This window comes from Paramisgurnus dabryanus, chromosome 4 (genome assembly GCF_030506205.2).
Source record: "Paramisgurnus dabryanus chromosome 4, PD_genome_1.1, whole genome shotgun sequence".
Taxonomy (NCBI): domain Eukaryota; kingdom Metazoa; phylum Chordata; class Actinopteri; order Cypriniformes; family Cobitidae; genus Paramisgurnus; species Paramisgurnus dabryanus.
This window is the reverse complement of record NC_133340.1, coordinates 469,361-489,244: the sequence shown is the minus strand read 5'-3', so window position 1 is coordinate 489,244 and position 19,884 is coordinate 469,361. Positions and strand designations below refer to the sequence as shown.

At 35.9% G+C, this 19,884-nt stretch overlaps 2 protein-coding genes across 2 annotated transcripts in view; both read left to right on the top strand.

The window, feature by feature from the left end:
• Positions 1-635: 635 nt before the first annotated feature.
• On the top strand, positions 636-3,393 carry LOC135785888 (small ribosomal subunit protein eS6). Its single transcript, XM_065295519.1, has 6 exons — positions 636-711; positions 1,181-1,312; positions 1,673-1,883; positions 2,275-2,421; positions 2,897-3,054; positions 3,255-3,393. The coding sequence occupies exons 1-6, from the start codon at positions 706-708 to the stop codon at positions 3,348-3,350; spliced, it is 750 nt and encodes a 249-aa protein (XP_065151591.1). The 5' UTR covers positions 636-705; the 3' UTR covers positions 3,351-3,393.
• A 2,898-nt stretch (positions 3,394-6,291) lies between these two features.
• The window catches only part of LOC135785891 (WD40 repeat-containing protein SMU1-like), a 53,205-nt gene continuing 39,612 nt past the window's right edge, over positions 6,292-19,884 (top strand). Inside the window, exons 1-3 of the mRNA XM_065295521.2 lie at positions 6,292-6,629; positions 8,877-9,087; positions 11,102-11,254. Coding sequence (XP_065151593.1) covers positions 6,604-6,629; positions 8,877-9,087; positions 11,102-11,254 — 390 coding nt within the window. The 5' untranslated portion in view covers positions 6,292-6,603. The remainder of the gene's footprint in view (positions 6,630-8,876; positions 9,088-11,101; positions 11,255-19,884) is intronic.

Sequence of the window (19,884 nt, the reverse complement as noted above, 5' to 3'; positions counted from 1 at the left end):
TTACATTATATTATATGCCAACTTGCAACAAACATGAAATATCTTTCTTGTGATCTTTTAAAATTTGATTGAACTATGAAAATAATGTGAGGTTATGACATTAATTAAAAGCTTCGTAAGTTTTTAAAACGCTTGAGTGAAGTTTTAATTTCGCTTTCTTAACATTAGGTAAGTCAAAGTTTCTAGGAAACTTTGGCAGTTTGTCATTGGCTGGATAGTGCCAGACAGTAATCTATGAATACAGTTTAGTGTATTGAAGTTATATAAAAGTTATAAGTTATAAAAAGTATATTCCTGCTGTCCACTTTATATACTATCAGACCATGATATTCGGTACAAAAAAAAAAACAATTTCCTTTAAAACTGGAATAAATCATTTGGAATTTTGGAAGAGGTGTAGTTTATATTTTATGATTTAACTTAGAGCACGATAGTTAAAAATCAACGATTCTGGGTGAAAGGGAACACATTGAAACATTTAAAATTAATATTTAATTCATACGTATCAAAAGTGTTAAACGTAAGTAATAGATAAAAAAAAATAATACTTTCATATATTCTTAATTTATATGTTTTAAATATACGTTTTGTATGCGGTTTCGAACAAAACGTATTCTCGCGATAACTTGGATGTCTATGTGAGAGTTCGAGTCGGATATCCGCTCTCTTTTCGGTGGTGGACTCCAAGCGAGAAAGTCCTCCATAATGAAGGTAGGCGAAGAGAAATAGTTATTTTGTAGTTTAATTCCACGTAAAGTGCTTATAATATTTAATGTGTTGCACCTTACGGTGTCTAAACAATCCGATGTGTTATTGTTAGACGAGCAAAGCATAATTAATATGACGGATGGATGTTGATTTTCTTTGCTTACGAATGCTGCCGTGTAAACGCAGCAACATGGCAGCGCCCGGCATTGCCATGTAAAAAGCACGTTACTTTTAGTTTTGAACAGTCGCAGTTAGCGGGGAATTGACCACCTTTGTCACCGATATTGTAAATGTATTTACAATGTTAGGACGCCGTTGAAGGACATGGGTAAGGAGTGTGAAGCTAACGTCTTCTTTGCTTTAGCATTAGCAGCTGCTCTGCTAGCAGAAACGTGTTGTAATAATTGTATGACAGAAGTGTTCTTGTCCTTCTCAGAAGTATTAATAGATTTTCTTTTATTCATCCCAATAGCTCAACATCTCGTTCCCCGCCACTGGCTGTCAAAAGCTGATAGAAGTTGATGATGAGCGCAAACTGAGGATCTTCTATGAGAAGCGAATGGCCACAGAGGTGGCTGCAGACTCTCTGGGAGATGAGTGGAAGGTAAGTCCTGTACACATCTAAACATTTTAACAGTTTTTTGTGTTCCAAGCTTTTTACGCAAGATTGTAAATGAAGAAGACTCTTGGTTGGACCTTTTAATATTCTTTCCCGAATAGGTTTTGTTCAGGCTCCCACTAAATTGTTACCTAGATATTTTTTATCAGGTCTTTAAAACTTGTGAATGTTTCTTTATTGGTTTTGTGCTCTGGTCTGCCAGGATTTACACTTTACAATTTTTTGGCATACAACATGCTTAACTTTACTGCATGTGAACTTGCAATTAGTGTTTTATTTCTGATGAAAAATGCAATCAAACTCCGATTGAAATCATCACAATGTGTTTTTTCTCTCTTTTTGTAGGGCTATGTTGTGCGCATCAGTGGAGGCAATGACAAACAGGGCTTCCCCATGAAACAGGGTGTGCTGACCCATGGCCGTGTGCGTCTCCTCCTCAGCAAGGGACACTCCTGTTACCGCCCTCGCCGTACTGGTGAGCGTAAACGCAAGTCTGTCCGTGGCTGCATCGTGGACGCCAACCTGAGTGTCCTCAACTTGGTCATTGTCAGGAAGGGTAAGTGAAAATGGTTAATTTGAGAATTCATCCTGGTTGTACGTAGCTGTGGATGTAGGCACACAAGCAAACCCTTTTCGCTTGATCAATAGCTTTAAAGGGGGGACATCGTAGTGCTAAAGCAACAGTGGAGCTGGTACCGGATAACAACCACATCATATTTTCAGATGCTAGTTGTACTGTATTGCTCTGTCAAATCATGTTAGGTACAGCAGTTTAATTCGGTTGTAGTGCAGTAAATCTATGCAGTCTTTTAGCGTGTAGGTTCTACCCTTCTCCAATACCTGCTTATAATTCATGAATACAAAAATGTACTGCCTGTATAAAGTTGATTTTGATATTACGGTGTTTTTTATTTACATGGTCTCACATCTATTTTTATTTTCTGCAGGTGAGAAGGACATTCCCGGACTGACTGATAGCACTGTCCCTCGCCGACTTGGACCCAAGAGGGCTAGCAGGATCCGCAAGCTGTTCAACTTGTCCAAAGAGGATGATGTCAGGCAGTATGTGGTCAGGAGACCCCTCACTAAAGAAGGTTTGACTTTAAGAAGCGCATTGTATTTTCCAATTGGTTGTTAAGCCTAAGAAGAACTTTAATTATTGCCTGAATATATCTTGATATCATAAAGTGCATTCGTTTATGCACCACTTAGCAAACCCTTTTGGCTGATCAGTAGCCTCGAAGGGGGGACAGTGTGGTGCCAAAGCAACAGTGGAGCTGCTATCGGATAGCAACCTGATCATATTTTCAGTGGCTGGTTGTACTGCTTTGCTCTGTCAAACGTTTTGCAACGTATTATGCTTTTGAATAGGGCTTTGCAAGTATTAAAATAGTCATTATCAACCTTGAATTAAGGCTTTGATGAATGGGAGGGTGCGAATGCTTTATTGTGCATCTCAATTAAGATCGTTTTATGAAAAGTAATCGTTTGCTTCTTATTTACAAGATACATGGCTGGGTAAGCTAGAAGCTTTTCTAATCAATGTCATGCAAATGCTCTTTTTGATAGGCAAGAAGCCGAGAACTAAGGCCCCTAAGATTCAGCGTCTGGTTACACCCCGTGTGCTCCAGCACAAACGCAGACGTATCGCTCTCAAGAAGCAGCGCACACTGAAGAACAAGGAGGAGGCCTCTGATTACGCCAAGCTGCTGGCCAAGAGGATGAAGGTATTCATCTACCGTTTCTCATTAATGCGGAGTTTGATTTTGTTTGTTTTCTTACAAGAGTTTGGCATAGCAGTGTGCATAAAGCAACACATTTACTAGAATGAAGAAATGCTTAGTGATGTGTGGATGGGATCTTTAAGCAATAAAGCACTTGAGCTATGTTAAGTTTGCTTATGGTTTTTGCTCTGTCTGTTTTGCAGGAGGCTAAGGAGAAACGTCAAGAACAGATTGCTAAGAGACGTCGTCTCTCCTCTCTGAGGGCCTCAACATCTAAGTCAGAGTCTAGCCAGAAGTGAGACATGTACCTCACAAATAAAGCGCAAAGTTTTTGATGAACAATCGGTGTCGTCACTATTTTCATTTCGCTGTAATGTGGTTGTTTTTACGGAGTTGAATTAGATAATGTTGGAATGTTTTTTTTATGGCTATAAACTATTTCTATATAAGTCACAATTTCAGGGTAGAGTTGACTTGAAAAGTATGTATAGGTCTATTTACATGACTCAGCTCGTCTGTGTTGAGCTCTTGAGTTTTTGAAGCAATATGTTAGCCTGGTTAAAACCAGACCGTTCTCAGTAGTAACTGAGTTATGGTCTGGCAAAGCTTCATAGACTAATCATCTCCAAAGGGGCGTCACCAACGGACAACGCTCAAATGCCTCTGGGTGCAATTGGGATAGACCTAAAACCAATCAGAGTGATGAAGGTGATGACATATGCACCACTACCAGAGGGCTCTCGCTCAGACCCATTCGTTTAACCACCAAAGTTGCAAGCTGGTATATCAGACTTTTGCTGAATCCAGTAATGTACATAACCTGCTTTACCGTTGCTGCTGCGCTGTCGTCATAGTGTAAAGCCTGCCCCAACGTTTCTGATTGGTGCCGTGATTTCTTTGTATTAGAAATGGGCTTGAATGGCCTCTTTGCCAAACTACTTGCAGAGCAAATCTAAATTTGCCGAAAGTAGTCTGGGTTTTCCCAGGCTAGCGCTATGTCTTAATTTTGTATAGAAGCAGGTACAGTACTAGTGCTTTATACAAGTCTAGCATTACTTTAAGCACTACTCTGAGGGTGATTGGAGACTAGCATCTTGTTTCACAGAACTAGCGTAAAGTCTTCTCTAGACTAAAACACATGTTTGAGCAGTCTCAAATGAAAATGTTAAAATATACCAGTGCCACTGATTTGTTTGAGATACACACCAGTAAATTATTTTTCTATGGCATGTTTATTAAGTAAGGGATTATCCACGGCTAGCCATGCATTAAAGGGTTTTAATGCACGACGTAGAGGCGAAGAACCACCCGTCGTGTAGCGGTTGCCTCTGCAAAGTGCATTAAAACCCTTTAATGCATGGATAGCCGTGGATTATCTTGTACCTTGGTTATTTGCCAAGTTAAAGCTGTAATTAATGTTTACAGTGTAAATTTTAACAGACAGGTAAAGATGACGGTCATCTTAAGTTAAGGCTCGCACTCCGTCCGCTTTAAATAAAGTAGTGCCATTGTATTGCTTTTATTTAAATGAATTATCACATTTATTTAAATTCATTATTAAAAGAGAGAGACAGAGAACTGAAAGAGAAGAACCAGAGAGAGCGATCTCTCTCGTTCTCTCTGCAAGTGTAACTGTGTTACTATGGTTACCAATGTTTATAGTAGCGGATTAATTTCTAACTTTAATCAAACTGACTGGAACTACCTGTGCGTTAAACGGTTTTAATGCAAACCTTCCAGCCAATCAGAATCGAGTATTTAAACAGACCGTGGTATAAAGATGCTTAAACATCTTAATTTAACTAAGGCCTGGTCCTGGCTTTAGCTAAGCCTTCTCTTTGAAACCAGGCCAAGAAGTTTAGTAGGCCTCAGCTCACTGACTAAAATCCTGAAATGATTATCTGAACTGGGAAATGTTTCTTTAGAGGCAATGGTTACCTTTTTTTTTTTTTTACACTTGATAAACCAAAATTTATAATTGTGGCTTTTCCCCACATTTTTTTTAGATAAATGTGCCTTTTCACAAATTATATATTTCTCGAGCAATTTAGATTTTCAGGTGTGTGTGTGATTGTATCAGGGATTATCTTAAGCCAGCACTAGACCTTAGTGTAATAAGTAAATATAACTAGTTTTGACAATCATGCCTTACTAAAAATGTTACTTGTGTGCATTTTGAGGCAAAACAAAGGGCACTCAAGTATTTTAAGATATGTCAGTAAAGGTTGTTTTCAGTTTGGACAACGCTTACATTTTTATTTTAGTCTATGACTAGTCTAATATTCCTATCCCAGACTAAAATGCATTTTTGAACTGCCTTCATATAAAAACACCTTGTACTTGCATATCTTAACATATATCAGTTCCATTATTTTGTCTCAAGATGCACACCAGTATTTTTTTGTAAGGTTTGTTTGTTAAAACTACTTAAATGTACTAATAATACTAAGGCCTAGTCATGGATTTACCTAAAGCCTTTCTGGGAAACTTACCTCTTAAAGGTTAAGTGTACTCAAAGCTTAAAGAGGACATTTTACAAGGGTTTTTTAAGATGTGAAATAAATCTTTGGTGTCCCCAGAGTACATATGCAAAGTTCTATCTTAAAATACCATATAGATTATTTATTTTATCATGTTAAAATTGCCAATTTGTAGGTGTGAGCAAAAATTTAGCATTTTGGGTGTGTCCTGTTAAATGCAAATGAGCTGATCTCTGCACTAAATAACAGTGCCGTGGTTGGATAGTGCAGATTAAGGGGCTGTATTATCCCCTTTTGACATCACAAGGGGAGGCAAATTTCAATGACCTATTTTTTCACATACTTGCAGAGAATGCTTTATCAAAGTTACTGGGTTTGGCTTTTTTTCCAATTATAGCACTTAAAAATGGAAAAAGTCAGATTTTCATGATATGTATTGTCCCCTTAAACAAATTTAACCAGTATAAGTTTAATGGAAAACAACTGCTGAGAGGCTCAAAGGATCCTGTAACCACTTGTTTACAGGTGCTTAATTTTCCACCCAGTAACTCAATAGCTAACTTTAAAAAGTTTAAATGTATTCATTTATTTAAACTTTAATACATGTTTTGTCCTGTTTAGCTGTCCGAAAAAGCAAACAAATTTGTGTGACCAGATGGGGGCGACACGACAACATTCCAACACCTGATGCAGAAGCGTTTGGTATTCACATAACACGAGAACTCAACAAATTTCTATACAACTAACCATCCACAATGCTGTATTCTAGAATGATACTCGTAGTGCGTTACCTAGAAAGCTTTGGCGCACAAAGCAATGCTTCTAAACTTGATGCGGGGTTTCTAATAATTATTCCACACGCGTCATTACACCACCATCACCAAGGATCCGCAACAATTTGCGAGTGGTTGCTGTGCTTTCAGACGTCTGAGCAATAAATACAACAGCACGTGTATTGGGCGGTCACTGCCACACGGTATTCACGTGGCTATTAGGACAACCAAAACAGCACGAAGCGCTGAATGTAACACATTTGTATCCAGACGCTGAATTCATACATAACCACGCAGCCATGGACCTTGAAGTGGAATCTGCAGAGTAAGTTGCCATTATTTCATTTTTATGTATTATACATATTATTCACCCCTGGCTCTATTAATGTTCCCACTTAAACGTAAAGCGTTGTGGTGCTTGGCTCTGACGAGGTTGAACAGTCCATCATTTAAATCGCTTTGTTTAGGCATTTCCTAAATGAATTATTGTGCATGTAAGGGAACCGAGAGCAAATTAACTCCTGTTTGGCGAATGGTATACTAAAGCTATCATAATAAAACACCAGAATTTTTATGTTTTTAATCTTCAGGCATAACCCACAATAAAACTCTACGACTAAAATATTAGTATTTACTTTAGTAAACTGTAGTAAATTATGGTATAGTGTTGTACATCACTGCAGGCACGTGCACACATAGACATCAAAGGGGGCTTGAGCACCTGCCCTTTTTATTCCTGGAGAGAAAGTGCCCTTTTTTTCTGGGGTGCTTTTTAAAAAAAAAAATAATATGATCTTTATTCATATAACAACTGATGTCTGTCTGTTTCTTGTGTTTTTTACTTGTTGCTTATTTAATTTAACATGAATTTATTCAGAAATCATTTAAATGAGATTTAAACTCTTATATAAAGAAAAATAGCGCTATTTGTGGCACACAAACGGTTAACAGATGAGTCCCGCCTCCAAAATTCACATCGCTAATATGATTGGCTTTACCTTTCCTTAGTCCCGCCTCTCTAACTTACTACGCTTTATGATTGGTTTGTCTACACTCGTGCTGCATCATTCGCGCTTCAAGCGCCAAAGCTCAGCCCGAACGAGACGCGATCATGTGCATGATTATGCAGGCAGCTACCGGTAAGTGTGTGAGGAAGAAAGCATTCTTATATTAACAGTTTTATGCACAAAATATGGGACACGTTGTTACACATAACGATTCAGGGACATTGTTTTCCATGGCAATCCCATATTAACCTGAAGAGTTGCAAACTTGTAACAGTGTAGTGTATGTAGTTTAAACAGACTGCTCATAAAATAATAAAGCACAAACAATAATACAATTGCTAACTACAGTAGTAAGCTTTTTTGTTTGCGTTTTTTGTAATGGCTGTTAAATAAGTATAATGTGTTTTACTGGAGTGCTGGAGTAGATTGGGAAGAAATCTGATGGTTCAGTATTTTACTTGCCCAGTCTGAATTTTCACTGACATCACAAAAAAGTAAAATATAAAATACAAATAAGATAGGCCTAATCTATATTTGTTGTTTCTGACATGTGTAACCCTAATAAATATGAAACCTAAGATTAAAGGTGCCATAGGATGTGTTGTCATTATATGTTAAATTGTTATTTGATAATTTATTAAGTGCAAAAATTATCCAGAAACGTTTTTACATGTCCATTTACAACCCTAGAATTTGTCATTTGAATGAAATGGTCTATTTTTGCCCTATTTGAAAGGGTCATGAATAATAATGTTGAGCTCTGCTCTGAGGCTCATGCCAGAAGCTCACATTAGTAAACAGACCTTATATTTTGAGCCCTTATCAGACAAAAATACATTTTGAGTAACAACTAATCAGCTAAACGCTAGCATATGATATAGCATTTATTGGCATGTAGCGCTAACTCAGCAGTCACAACTTTGTTTTTAGCATTTTAACAAATTTGTAATTAATGTGTAATTTAATGTTTTCAAAACATGCACATTGTGTAATGGCTTCCTTTCCTGCTCTATAAACCTAGACTACTAAGGAGACCATGGTGTCTGTGTGAACAACTGATTATTTTGTAGACATCTTTTGAAAAGTAAACAATTGCGTGAGTTTGAGGAAGATAAAATTAATTAACTTTTTAATATTTTTTTAAAAAGGAAGTCAGAATTGCATTAATATATATACTTTTTTTATACATAATTATGAGAAGTGCCCTTTATTTCACTTGAGCCCCTGCCCCTCAAAATGTCTGTGCACGTCCCTGCATCACTGTATTATTATATAAACTGATGGACTGTAGCAAATATTCTAGTATATTTTAATTATTATTGTAAGATTTAAAAACACGGTAGTACGGCAGTCTTACAGAGTGCTATAATTAATAAAGTACTTAAACATTAAATGTGAAAAATGTATGGAGAACATTAATTTATTAAAATCTCTCGCGTCAACGTTATGGGATGTTTGTTTACAATCGGAAACAATCCTAATACTAGTAAACGTCTGTAAAGCAAGATGATCGCGCGCACACAATGGAAAGAGCCGCGTTAATTTTTGTGTGTCGCGTTTCGCAGCGTGATTCGTCTGATCATGCAGTATCTGAAGGAGAATAATCTGCACCGCACACTGGCGATGCTTCAGGAGGAGACGACCGTATCTCTGCATACAGTGGACAGCATTGACAGCTTCATCACAGACATCAACAGCGGACACTGGGATATTGTGTTGCTCGCAATCCAGTATCTGAAACTTCCCGACAAGCTGCTCATTGATCTCTATGAACAGGTTGGTTACACATAGGTTTAACCTGTTTTCTTTTAGTTTCCACATGAAACTAAATCCATTCTTCATTCTGATTGGTTGACGTTCTGAAGGTGTACATTATTTTTCAGTAAATGCACAGCTATGAAGTAGTTCCAGGTCTGTCGACCGCATTAAACTTCCATATCACTATGCCAAGTTTAACTTGAAATAATGGGTTTATTTAACCTTTAACTGTCACAGGCCCATATGTGGGCCCACATTGTTTACATAACTATCAAACCGATAGAAGCTTATTCTAAACTAAAATAATGACAAACTTTATATATTGTGAAAAGCTTTAGAACTGTAGTTTTCATATTTCATCCCCATTTAGCAAAAGTAATGGGATGGTGAGAGCAATTTTCTAAAATGGCACGGGCCCTCAGGTGGGCTCACTTGTTATTACATATTTATAGCACTAATATCTATTATAAATCTTTGGAAATCTTGACAACCTATATATCATTGCAAAACTGTAAGAATCTAGTTTTCATATTTCAAATCTTTTTGCAGTAACAATAATGCAGTGACAGTTATGTATTAATTTGTGACTAATTAAGCTTTTGTGATTTTAACTTGAAATTTGGATGAAAACTAGTTTAAAGTCGGGGTGCATGATTTTTGAAAAACACTGTGGAAAAGGGAGTCAGGCCGACATCTACTAAACGACATCGTTGCCTGGGTTGCGTATGTGTGGGGGCGGTCTATTAAAGAAGGCCCAGATTCTATTGGGGCGTTTTTGTTTAGGTGATTTGAAATGTCAACTTTGGCTTTCAGAGATCATGCACCCCGCCTTTAAACTTTAATTTTTAGCATTTTGGGCATAAAACATTTTAATTTTTTATATATAAATTGTATACTTTGCTGCATTATTGTTATTTATCAATTTAAAGGAATAGTCTATCCTTTTTCCTTATTGAACTATGTTATCACCTTAACTAAGAAGAGTTGATTGATACATCTATCATCTTAGTGCGTGCACGTAAGCGCTGTGGCGCGCTGCGACACTTTGATAGCATTTAGCTTAGCCCCATTCATTCAATGGTACCAAACAGAGATAAAGTTAGAAGTGAAGTTTTAAATCCGCTTAGAAAAGCGCTACGTTTTATTTTGTGCCACCATACTTGCTCATATAACTACTCGTCTTAAATAGGAAAAACGTTGATGTGTTTGGTCACTTCTAACTTTATCTCTGTTTGGTACCATTGAATGAATGGGGCTAAGCTAAATGCTATCGAAGTGTCGCAGCGCGCCACAGCGCTTACGTGCACGCACTAAGATGATAGAGGTATGTATCAACTGTTCTTATTTAAGGTAATAACATAGTTTAATATGGAAAAAGGATAGACTATTCCTTTAATAACAACCACAGACACTTCAGTAAAAAACTGTAGTGTGTTTTCTTTAAAAAGAGACCAAGGTTAGGCCTTTAGACCAAAGAATGCTAGAGTTAGATTAATTTGTAGGTGCACATAACCTTTTTACCACCCCACTCAAAAAGTGGGTTAATTTGAACAAATAATGCATAAGAATGTGTTGCAAAATGAATAAATTGTTGTGTTTTTTTGTGTGAATAATTTAATTCCTCGTCGTCATTTACGTAAGTAAGTAAGTTTACTATAGTAAATTCTAAAATACTTTTTCATGCAGGTTCCTGTAGCTCACTTGCTGCTAGAGCATTGTGCTAGCAGTGCAAAAGTCATAAGTTCAATCCCAAAAAAACATACCTATACAATGTATAGCTTAAATTCTCTGTAAACAACAGAGATCAGATTCTACAATGCTAAACATGCTCATACAGATCAGCATAACATTCCCAGCTATTAGAATTTTTCGGTTTATTAATTATTTCCATGCATTGACTCCAACTGTACTGTTAGACACTTTATTAGGTGTTCAAACAGTAATGACAGCTAACTTCATTGTCTGTAGTTTTTAAAACGATGTCAGACCTTAAGATCTTTTCATGCATTTGGCTTTGTTGCTCTGTGCATAGATTGTGCTGGAGTTGATTGAGTTGGGGGAACTGGGGGCTGCCCATTGTTTACTTATGCAAACGGATCCCATGATCATGTTAAAGCACACACAACCTGAGCGCTACTCACACATGGAGAATCTTCTCAACCAGCCTTACTTTGACGCACAAGAGGTAAGTCTAATGGTGTAGTATAAATTGTATATTAGGTCATTCGTTAATGCACTATGAAAGATTACTGGATTAATGGCTTGGTGAGATAAAGAGTATTTAATGGCTCAGAATACATTTTTGCACTTTATGCTGCATATCTAATGCTAAAGTGGGTGGATGATAATAATATTAGATGTGTAAGATGTATAAAACTAGTGGTGCAACGGATCGCAGTTGATCCGTGATCCGTACGGATCACGACCCACGGTTCGGCTCGCATGTGATTCGCGGATTAATACGCAAATTTAAATAGGGAAAGTTTATCATTTGTAAGTATTATAAAGGTTTGCAAATGTTAACATTCAAGTGATTTTAAACAGTTTAACTGCAAAACGGCGCTAAAGTGATCAGTTTACTTTACGCACAAACGCACGCGTGCGGTTGAATGCGTCCGGTCCAGCTCGAGTCAGACATCATCCTTCAAAGATCAGAACTCTTGATGTTTAAATTTCAGAGAGTTGCGCTACTCTCTCTCATACTGTAGTGTATTAAAATACATTTGGCTAATAGAGCAATGAAAAACAACGTAACGTTTTTATGTGGGACGACTGTAATGCTGCGCCGTCTGTAATTCGCCCTCTGTCTGTGTCTGTGCGCTCGTTTAAGGGGACTCGGTAGTGCACAAACGGAGAGATGCAGTCTGTGCATATTTGGTCTTAAAGAGACAGTAAGCTCAATTGACCTACTTAAGTCTGTGTCATTAATGTTAATCAAAGAATCCAAGACAAAGAGAAAATCACTGCTGAAGCTTTAAAAAAATAATAATTACATTTAATTAATACAATAAATGCAGTGTTATTATTCATTTGATTTCTGTAACTAATGATTTTAGACCTTACTTAATGTGCAACCTTGTTCTTTTTATAAATGTTTGTAATTTCTTGATTTGTTATTAGAATTTTCCCATACTTTTTTTTGCTGATCCGAAAAATGATCCGATCCGTGCCTCAAAATCCGTAATGTGATCCGAACCGTGAGTTTTGTGATCCGTTGCACCCCTATATAAAACCATATACATATAATTAGGGGTCAAGCCCCGAAGGGGCGTAGAACCCTATTGTTATTGTTAGTTTTCTTATTATTAGGGGTCAAGCCCCGAAGGGGCGTAGAACCCTATTGTTATTGTTAGTTTTCTTATTATTATTATTATTATTATTATTATTATTATTATTATTTTTCTTCCTCGTTCTTCCGCCGAAAGTCAATGGCAGCCCATAGAACCGTACATAGGAAAGTTATAAATTTTGGCACACTGATAAAGGACAGTCCAATGTGTCCCCACAGCAAATTTGGAGTCTCTATCTCTAACCCTCTAGCGCCACCAACAGTCCAAAGTTGCACTTATGTTTTTGCTTATAACTTCTGATCCGTAGGTCCTAGAAACGAAATTCTTGTTTCCTCTGATTCCTTGGCTCAAGCCGATTCGACTGGACCCTATGACGTCATTTTCCGTCATGAAAATTTTTCCGCCATTTTGAATTATTCGTAAAACCTACTTTTTCGAACTCGTCCTAGAGCTTTTGCCCGATTGCCGCGAAAATTGGTATGTAGCATCTAGAGACCCTCACGGCAAAAAGTTATCAAAAGAATTTCGATAAACCAATCCGTTGTCGTATAGCGCGTCAACAAATTTTACGTAGAGCACAAAAAAACTGAATTTAGGCTATATCTTCGTCAAACTTAGGCCTATTGACACGACACTTGGTACTTGTGATGCCAGTCAGGAACTGAGTGTGCATGCACAGTTTCGTCGCAGCGCCACCTAGTGGCCAGACAGATGTTTTTTTCACCTATAACTTTGGCTGTGATCAACGTATTTTGACGGGACTTGATTTTTAGGAGTCCTGAATAGTCGCCGAGTCCAACGATACCAAACATGCCAGATTTCGCCTTACGGTTAGCCCTGCGCAGCAAAACAGCACTTAAAAAACATGCGCGAATATCTCCGCGAGCGTTATTCCGATCGACTCGAAAACACCATAGGAAGAACATTGCATTACCTTCTGAACAAAAAGTTTTATTGGCGTTATATTAAAATTTTCATCAGAAATGGCCGAAAATTGCAAAAAACGAAAAATTACCTTTTACAATTTGTGTTTTTATACATAAATGGTTATAACTTCGCAACGAAAAGAAATTTTTTCACCAGATTTGATACGCTGATGTATGAGCAGAGTCTGAGGCCACACAAAAAAATTGGTATGCCTGAACCACTAGGTGGCCCTATAATTGAACAAAATCTTACATATGAAGCAAGCCCTATGGTCATACAACTGTTTCTTCACTAAATTAAAGTGTATACTCATAAAACTAGCTAGATGTAACACAGTTATGACCTCAGGTTGCATGCACAATTTTGTCATTGCGCCACCTACTGGTTTTGAGATAGAAATATGGCATTTTTTGCCTAAAACTACTGCAACAACACATCTAAAACCATGAGTCATCATGGATTATTCCTTTCATGGCTTTGACTATAATCCACTGATGGTTGTCAATTCACTCCCTAGCAACCAATGAGAATACCTTATCAACCGTTTTGCAAGAGCTATATCTCTGTGTCAGAACATCGTAGAGACACGGGGGTGGGCTCTTTTGACTCACTAACACCACTGTAACATTTTGTGAGCTGAGTATTGCCACTGCAAGCACCACTTATTTTTACTTCAGTGTTCTAGTTATCAATGCTCGTCGAAAGAGAGGGAGAGATTTCACTAAATTCCTGTTACATTTAGAATAGACTTTAAAGTATTGTTACCCGTTTATAAATCACTTCATGGCTTAGGACCCAAATACATGACAGATATGCTAACTGAATATAAACCTAAAAGATTACTCAGATCATTAGGATCCGGTCAGTTAGAAATACCAAGGGTTCACTCAAAACAAGGTGCGTCAGCATTTAGTTATTATGCCACCTCTAGCTGGAATCAACTTCCAGAAGAGATCAGATGTGCTTCAACAGTAAACACTTTTAAATCTAGATTAAAAACACATCTGTTTAACTCTGCATTTACTGAATGAGCACTGTGCTGCTTCACACTGACTGCACTTTTAACTCAAGTCACTTTTACTCCTGTTTTATTCTTTTTACTATTTTAAACTGTTTTATTAAAATCACATTTATTTTTTTTAATTGTTATTTAAAATTCTCATGTCTTTATTGTGATCTTATCGTGTATATCTTATTTTTACATTTTCTTTTTCTTTTTTTATATATTGTTTTCTCATCTCTGTGTAAAGCACTTTGAATGTCAGCGCCCTCTAGTGATTAAGAGGTGGGTGTTATGACATCATAAAATCAGGAGATTTTTTTCTTCTTTTTTAATTGTCCCACCTTTTGGTCATTTTTTGAGTTAGAAACCATCATCCACTAGTGGTCAAGTGTAACAATGAAATCATAGAAATGTAAGTACAATGTGGAATACTAAATAAGAAAGGTATCAAATGAAAAATTGACAGAGCATACATGTTATCTAAATAGATATAAATGTGTGTAGTAAAGATTAAAATGAATATGAGTCTATATATTTAGTGTATACTTAAGATGCTGGAATTGTATAATCACAGGTCAGATTTTAGGGTAGATGCATAGTGTCATCTCAGAGCCACCTACTGGTGGGAAAATATGTAAAATAACTGTATTTCTTTCTTACTCATGAAATATTTATTTTGTCTGCCATTTCAATAGTTGTTCCCTTCAGTTTCTGGTATAAAAAGCAGTCAATAAATTTAAAGTAATGATAAGAAGAACACTGGGAAGAAAAAAGCTTTAATAATAAAATGTTTAATAATTAATACAGTGTTTACAGAATAAATTCATGTGTCATGTACAATTACTTAATATTACGGAGGTGAAATGATCCACAGATATGATATATTTGGACATATAATGTTTATGGTTCAATTTTAATCAAGTGTAAACAAGGGGTTCTCGAATGTTTTGAGCCCATGTTCCCCTTATAAGGTAGACAAATTTACAAAGACCTCTTAAAATGACTAAGCATATTCTTACATTAAAGCATATTTTAGACTTATTTTAAAGTAATTAAATTTAAGAGGTTATTTAGATGTTTGTTAAGTTGAAATTACATTTAATTTGACAGTTATACTGTTTAAATTATCTTAAATGTTTTAATAAATTCAAAAATAGCAAGACCCACATTGTTCTTAGATTGCCCTTCTTAATAATGAAAGGCAATTATATAAAACAGATTATTTAACAGATTCTCTGGCTAAACATTTAGGGCCTCCAGGGGTTAACGGCTCCCACTTTTGAGATCCCTGGTGTAAACTATAAAGTAGGGCTGGGTAAGAATATCGATTCATCAATGCATTGCAATTATTTGTTTCTCAATTCAATATCGATTCATCAAATTTTATGAATCGATTCAGCCCCCACGGCAAGTGGCGCCGCTGTGGGCAACACTCTAGTGAGAGCGTTCAGCGTTGTACAAGACGCACTTTATCAAAACAGAAAGATCAAAGATGGCAAACCGCAGCACTTCTTACAAGCCTTCACCATCAACGTGATCAAACATTATTAATGCTACACACATTGTTTAAAAATATACTCAGGTACTTAATTGCTTGGGTATTTACTTATTATTGAATCGATATCGAAGCAAGTAAAGCAAAATTGAATTGAATCGAATCGAAGCCTCAAGAATCGAAATTGAATCGAATTGTGAAATTCCTAACAATACCCAGCCCTACAATAAAGTTTTAGGAACTGCAGCAGTCCTTTGCTTGATATGCACAACCACACCCATTGTATTTGTTGTGAAATTAATATACATTCTCAAAATAAAAAAATAAAAATAAAGTGTAAATAAACAACATATCTGCATGATGCTATATCATGTCTTTCTTGTAATCCTAAAGAAATAGTTCTTCATAATGTGATAGAAAATGTTGAATTAATTTGGCTTGGTAGTCCTGTCTTGTTGTAACCAGCTCTGGACATTCAAAAGGAATAGCCTGGATGACCAGGATGACTACTGTGTGTCATACTGATGTAGCGTTGTGTCCAACATAGCACACCTTACTGCAATAAAAAAATTTCAAAAATGTTATGTTGTTATTTGCTTTGATGAAGAGAAAAATATAAATAATTGTACATAAAAAATTATGAATAAAATGCACTTACTCCATGTAGCATGGTAATTTTATAACTGATGTCCAGTGTTCTTTTTGTTGTATTTTTGTGCGGTGGACATCCGATGAAAAAAATGATGAGATGTGATTGTTTAATTTAAACAAGAACATGTGAAAATTGACTGTAGTCAACCATAAGATGAATGTTCAGCTGTGGTGTCATCATATACATTCTAAAACATAAAAAGTATAAAAAGATTGTGTAGTAATTAAAAAGATGAGAAAACACGTATATAATTAATAAAAACTGAATAAAAAAATACTAACCTTAAGTGTTAATGTACATGCTTATTTCATCACCACACATGAATAAATGACTGAGATAAGTACTGTTGAAGATGAATAAATGTTGATTGGTAGATACGTTGTGTTTTAACGACAGTTGATGTGAATGACATTAAAAAGGAAGTCATCCCGATGTAGTGGTGTGTTCACCATAGTACATCTCTTTGCAATAAAAGAAAACATATTATTATGGTGTTATGTATTTTGAAGTGAAAAATATAAAGGCTAAACAAATTTATATAACAAAATTATGAATAAAAATACACCTACTGTTTGTAAAATGGTAAGTGTCAACTTGATGCAGTGTTGTGTTCACCATAGTACATGTTTCTACAATAAAAGAAAACATATTAATATGGTGTTATGTATTTTGAAGTGAAAGATATAAAGGATAAACAAATTTATATAACAAAATTATTAATAAAAATACACCTACTGTTTGTAAAATGGTAAGTGTCAACTTGATGCAGTGTTGTTTTCACCATAGTACTTGTTTCTACAATAAAAGAAAACATATTAATATGGTGTTTTGTATTTTGAAGTGAAAGATATAAAGGCTAAACAAATTTAAATAACAAAATTATGAATAAAAATGCACTTACTTTATGTAAAATGGTAAATATATTTCTGATGCACAGTCTTCTTTTTGCTGTATTCTGGTGTACATTAGTTGAAGATAGATGTTGTTGTTGTTTCATGTAAACTTTAAGATGAGAATTCAATTTTTTCAACCGCTAGGTAAAGGTTGAGCTGTGGTTTCGGCATATACATTCTAAAACATAAAAAGTAAGTAATGATTAATCAGAAAAAAATTAATGATGAGCATGTGAATCATAAAAAATATGAAGAATACTAACCTTAAGTTTCAATGTACGATTCTTCAATCACCAACAGTAGTTATCTCAGTCATTTAGTCATGTGTGGCTTTAAAATATTGGCTGAAATATTACTGTTCATTTTTGTTAGATGTCATTGAGTCACATGTAATTGTTTAACAGTGGTTAAGAAGCATTTTTGTACATAAAGTCAAGATGATGTTTGGCTTGTATAAAACAAAAATAAAAAAATTATTCAACTCTGTTTAAAATGCAATAAATGTAGAAAATAGGTGTGGTTGTAATAAGAACTAAAACTTGCAAAACGCAGCAGATTACAAAGAAAAACACAAATAAAAGTAAATAAATAAATAAATAAAACAAGCAAAGAACTGCTGAAACAAACAGTACTGTTAAATAACTGTCATACACCAACCACTGTCACCTCCCACCCAGTGTCCCCTACCCTTATGTGCCCTTACCCAGGGAGCCGCTGTGATTGTTTCCTCCCTAACCTCCCACCCCAATGGCCAGCGGAGTATTTATATGTACTATTACAACAGTGACATAAGTATAGCCTGATGGAAGCTGTAGTAGGTTTGTGCAACCTCAACATGTATACATTTAATGTCTTTTGTGTAGACATGGTCTATTAATGTACCCTTTTCTGTAGTTGGAGTTTGTACCTGTTGACTGTATCCATGTTGTTGCATTAATTTTACAATTGTGGATGAAGTAAAAACATCTTCATTAAAATCTCCCATGATTATTTTCTGTCCTTGATGCTTCTCCATTTCAGCAATAACAAGTAATAACTGCTGTCGAAACAAATCAGGATTATAAGAATTAGGTCTATACAAAAGTGCTGCAGTCAAATTGACACATGGAATTACAAAGTATAAGCATTCTAAATTGGAGCACTCAGGAATAAACAAATTACACTCAATGTTCTCAGAACAATACAATCCAACACCACCTCCTCTCTGATGTTTTAATTCAGTATAAAGTGCAGTGCTGTTGTCATAACACTTAGACCTTGGGTTGTGTGAGAACACATATCCTGGTATCTGTGGTTCTTGGTCATTAACATTTAGCCATGTCTCTGTCAAACAAATACAATCAGCGTTCATCAGAACTGTATGGGACAGGACATCCTGAAAGTGAGCTTTTAGACTTTGCACATTGAGCAGTGCTATTCTAAACATACCAAAGGATTTACTAAAACTGTACTTATCCAAATTTATTTTTGTCATATCTTTCAACGACAGCTCAATTTTTTCATTACAAAATATGACAGATTCTTTAAAGTCCTCAATGATTAATCCACTAAGAGACCTTACACGGCTTAAAGCAACATATGCTTGTCCTGCTGTAAAGATTTTATTAAGTGAAACGACAGCTTTATCTACTGTGAGTCCTTGTACTTTGTGAACTGTACAAGCCCATGCTAATCTGAGTGGAAATTGCCGTCTTATGCCACCAGCATTTGTGACCTGGTCTTCTTGTACTTCAATAACAGTTGAATTTGGAAAAGGCATGTAACGTTTTTTGCATCTTTGAATTTTCCCAACAATTGGATTATCAAACTCCACATGAATAGCTGATGGGAAATCGTCATTATCTTCACCTTTTTTCTGACTTTCACTTATGTGGACAACTGTACCAAAAGCTCCATTGACAAGACCGTCAGCAACATCAATATTTTTCTTTAACATAACCCTTGCACCAACACCCAGGGAAATGCATTTAGATAGACATGAGTTAAAAACTGTAGCGTGATATCCAACTTTACGTTCCATTCTTCCAGTTTTTGAGTTTCTGATATAATCCTGAGCATTTATACTAATTGCATCTGGACAACACTCGTGTAGTCTTTCAATGTTGTATTTATCAACCTCGCTATTTGTAGCAAATATGTGAAGGTCATTACATCTCTCCCCGGTTTCACATTTTTTCAACACAGCAATATCAGTAGTGGTAAGATCTTCACTTTTCTTATGCACTCTCAGGCGATTTAACATTCCAGCAAAAGATGCATCTTGCTGTCTAACAACTTTAGTTAATTCAGCAAGCTCAAAGTTGTTTTCCCATAGGTTGACTCCTTTTGAATCAGCATAAAGAGCAGTTCCTTTCACAGGTGGTAACTGATAGAAATCACCCACAGCAATAATGCTGACTTTTCCAAATAAAGAGTAATCACCAGTTTGTTTTATTTGCCGCAGCCTTCCATGAATGTATGACAACAGACGATGGTCAACCATAGAGACTTCATCAATAATTAAAATTTGCAGGTTACACATTTTGATACGTAAAGAATTTATTTTGTCATCACTA

Coding starts and splice junctions, on each gene's coding strand:
- LOC135785888 (XM_065295519.1), top strand. Junction 2,422..2,896: donor GAGACCCCTCACTAAAGAAG/GTTTGACTTTAA, acceptor TCTTTTTGATAG/GCAAGAAGCCGAGAACTAAG. Junction 3,055..3,254: donor TGCTGGCCAAGAGGATGAAG/GTATTCATCTAC, acceptor TCTGTTTTGCAG/GAGGCTAAGGAGAAACGTCA.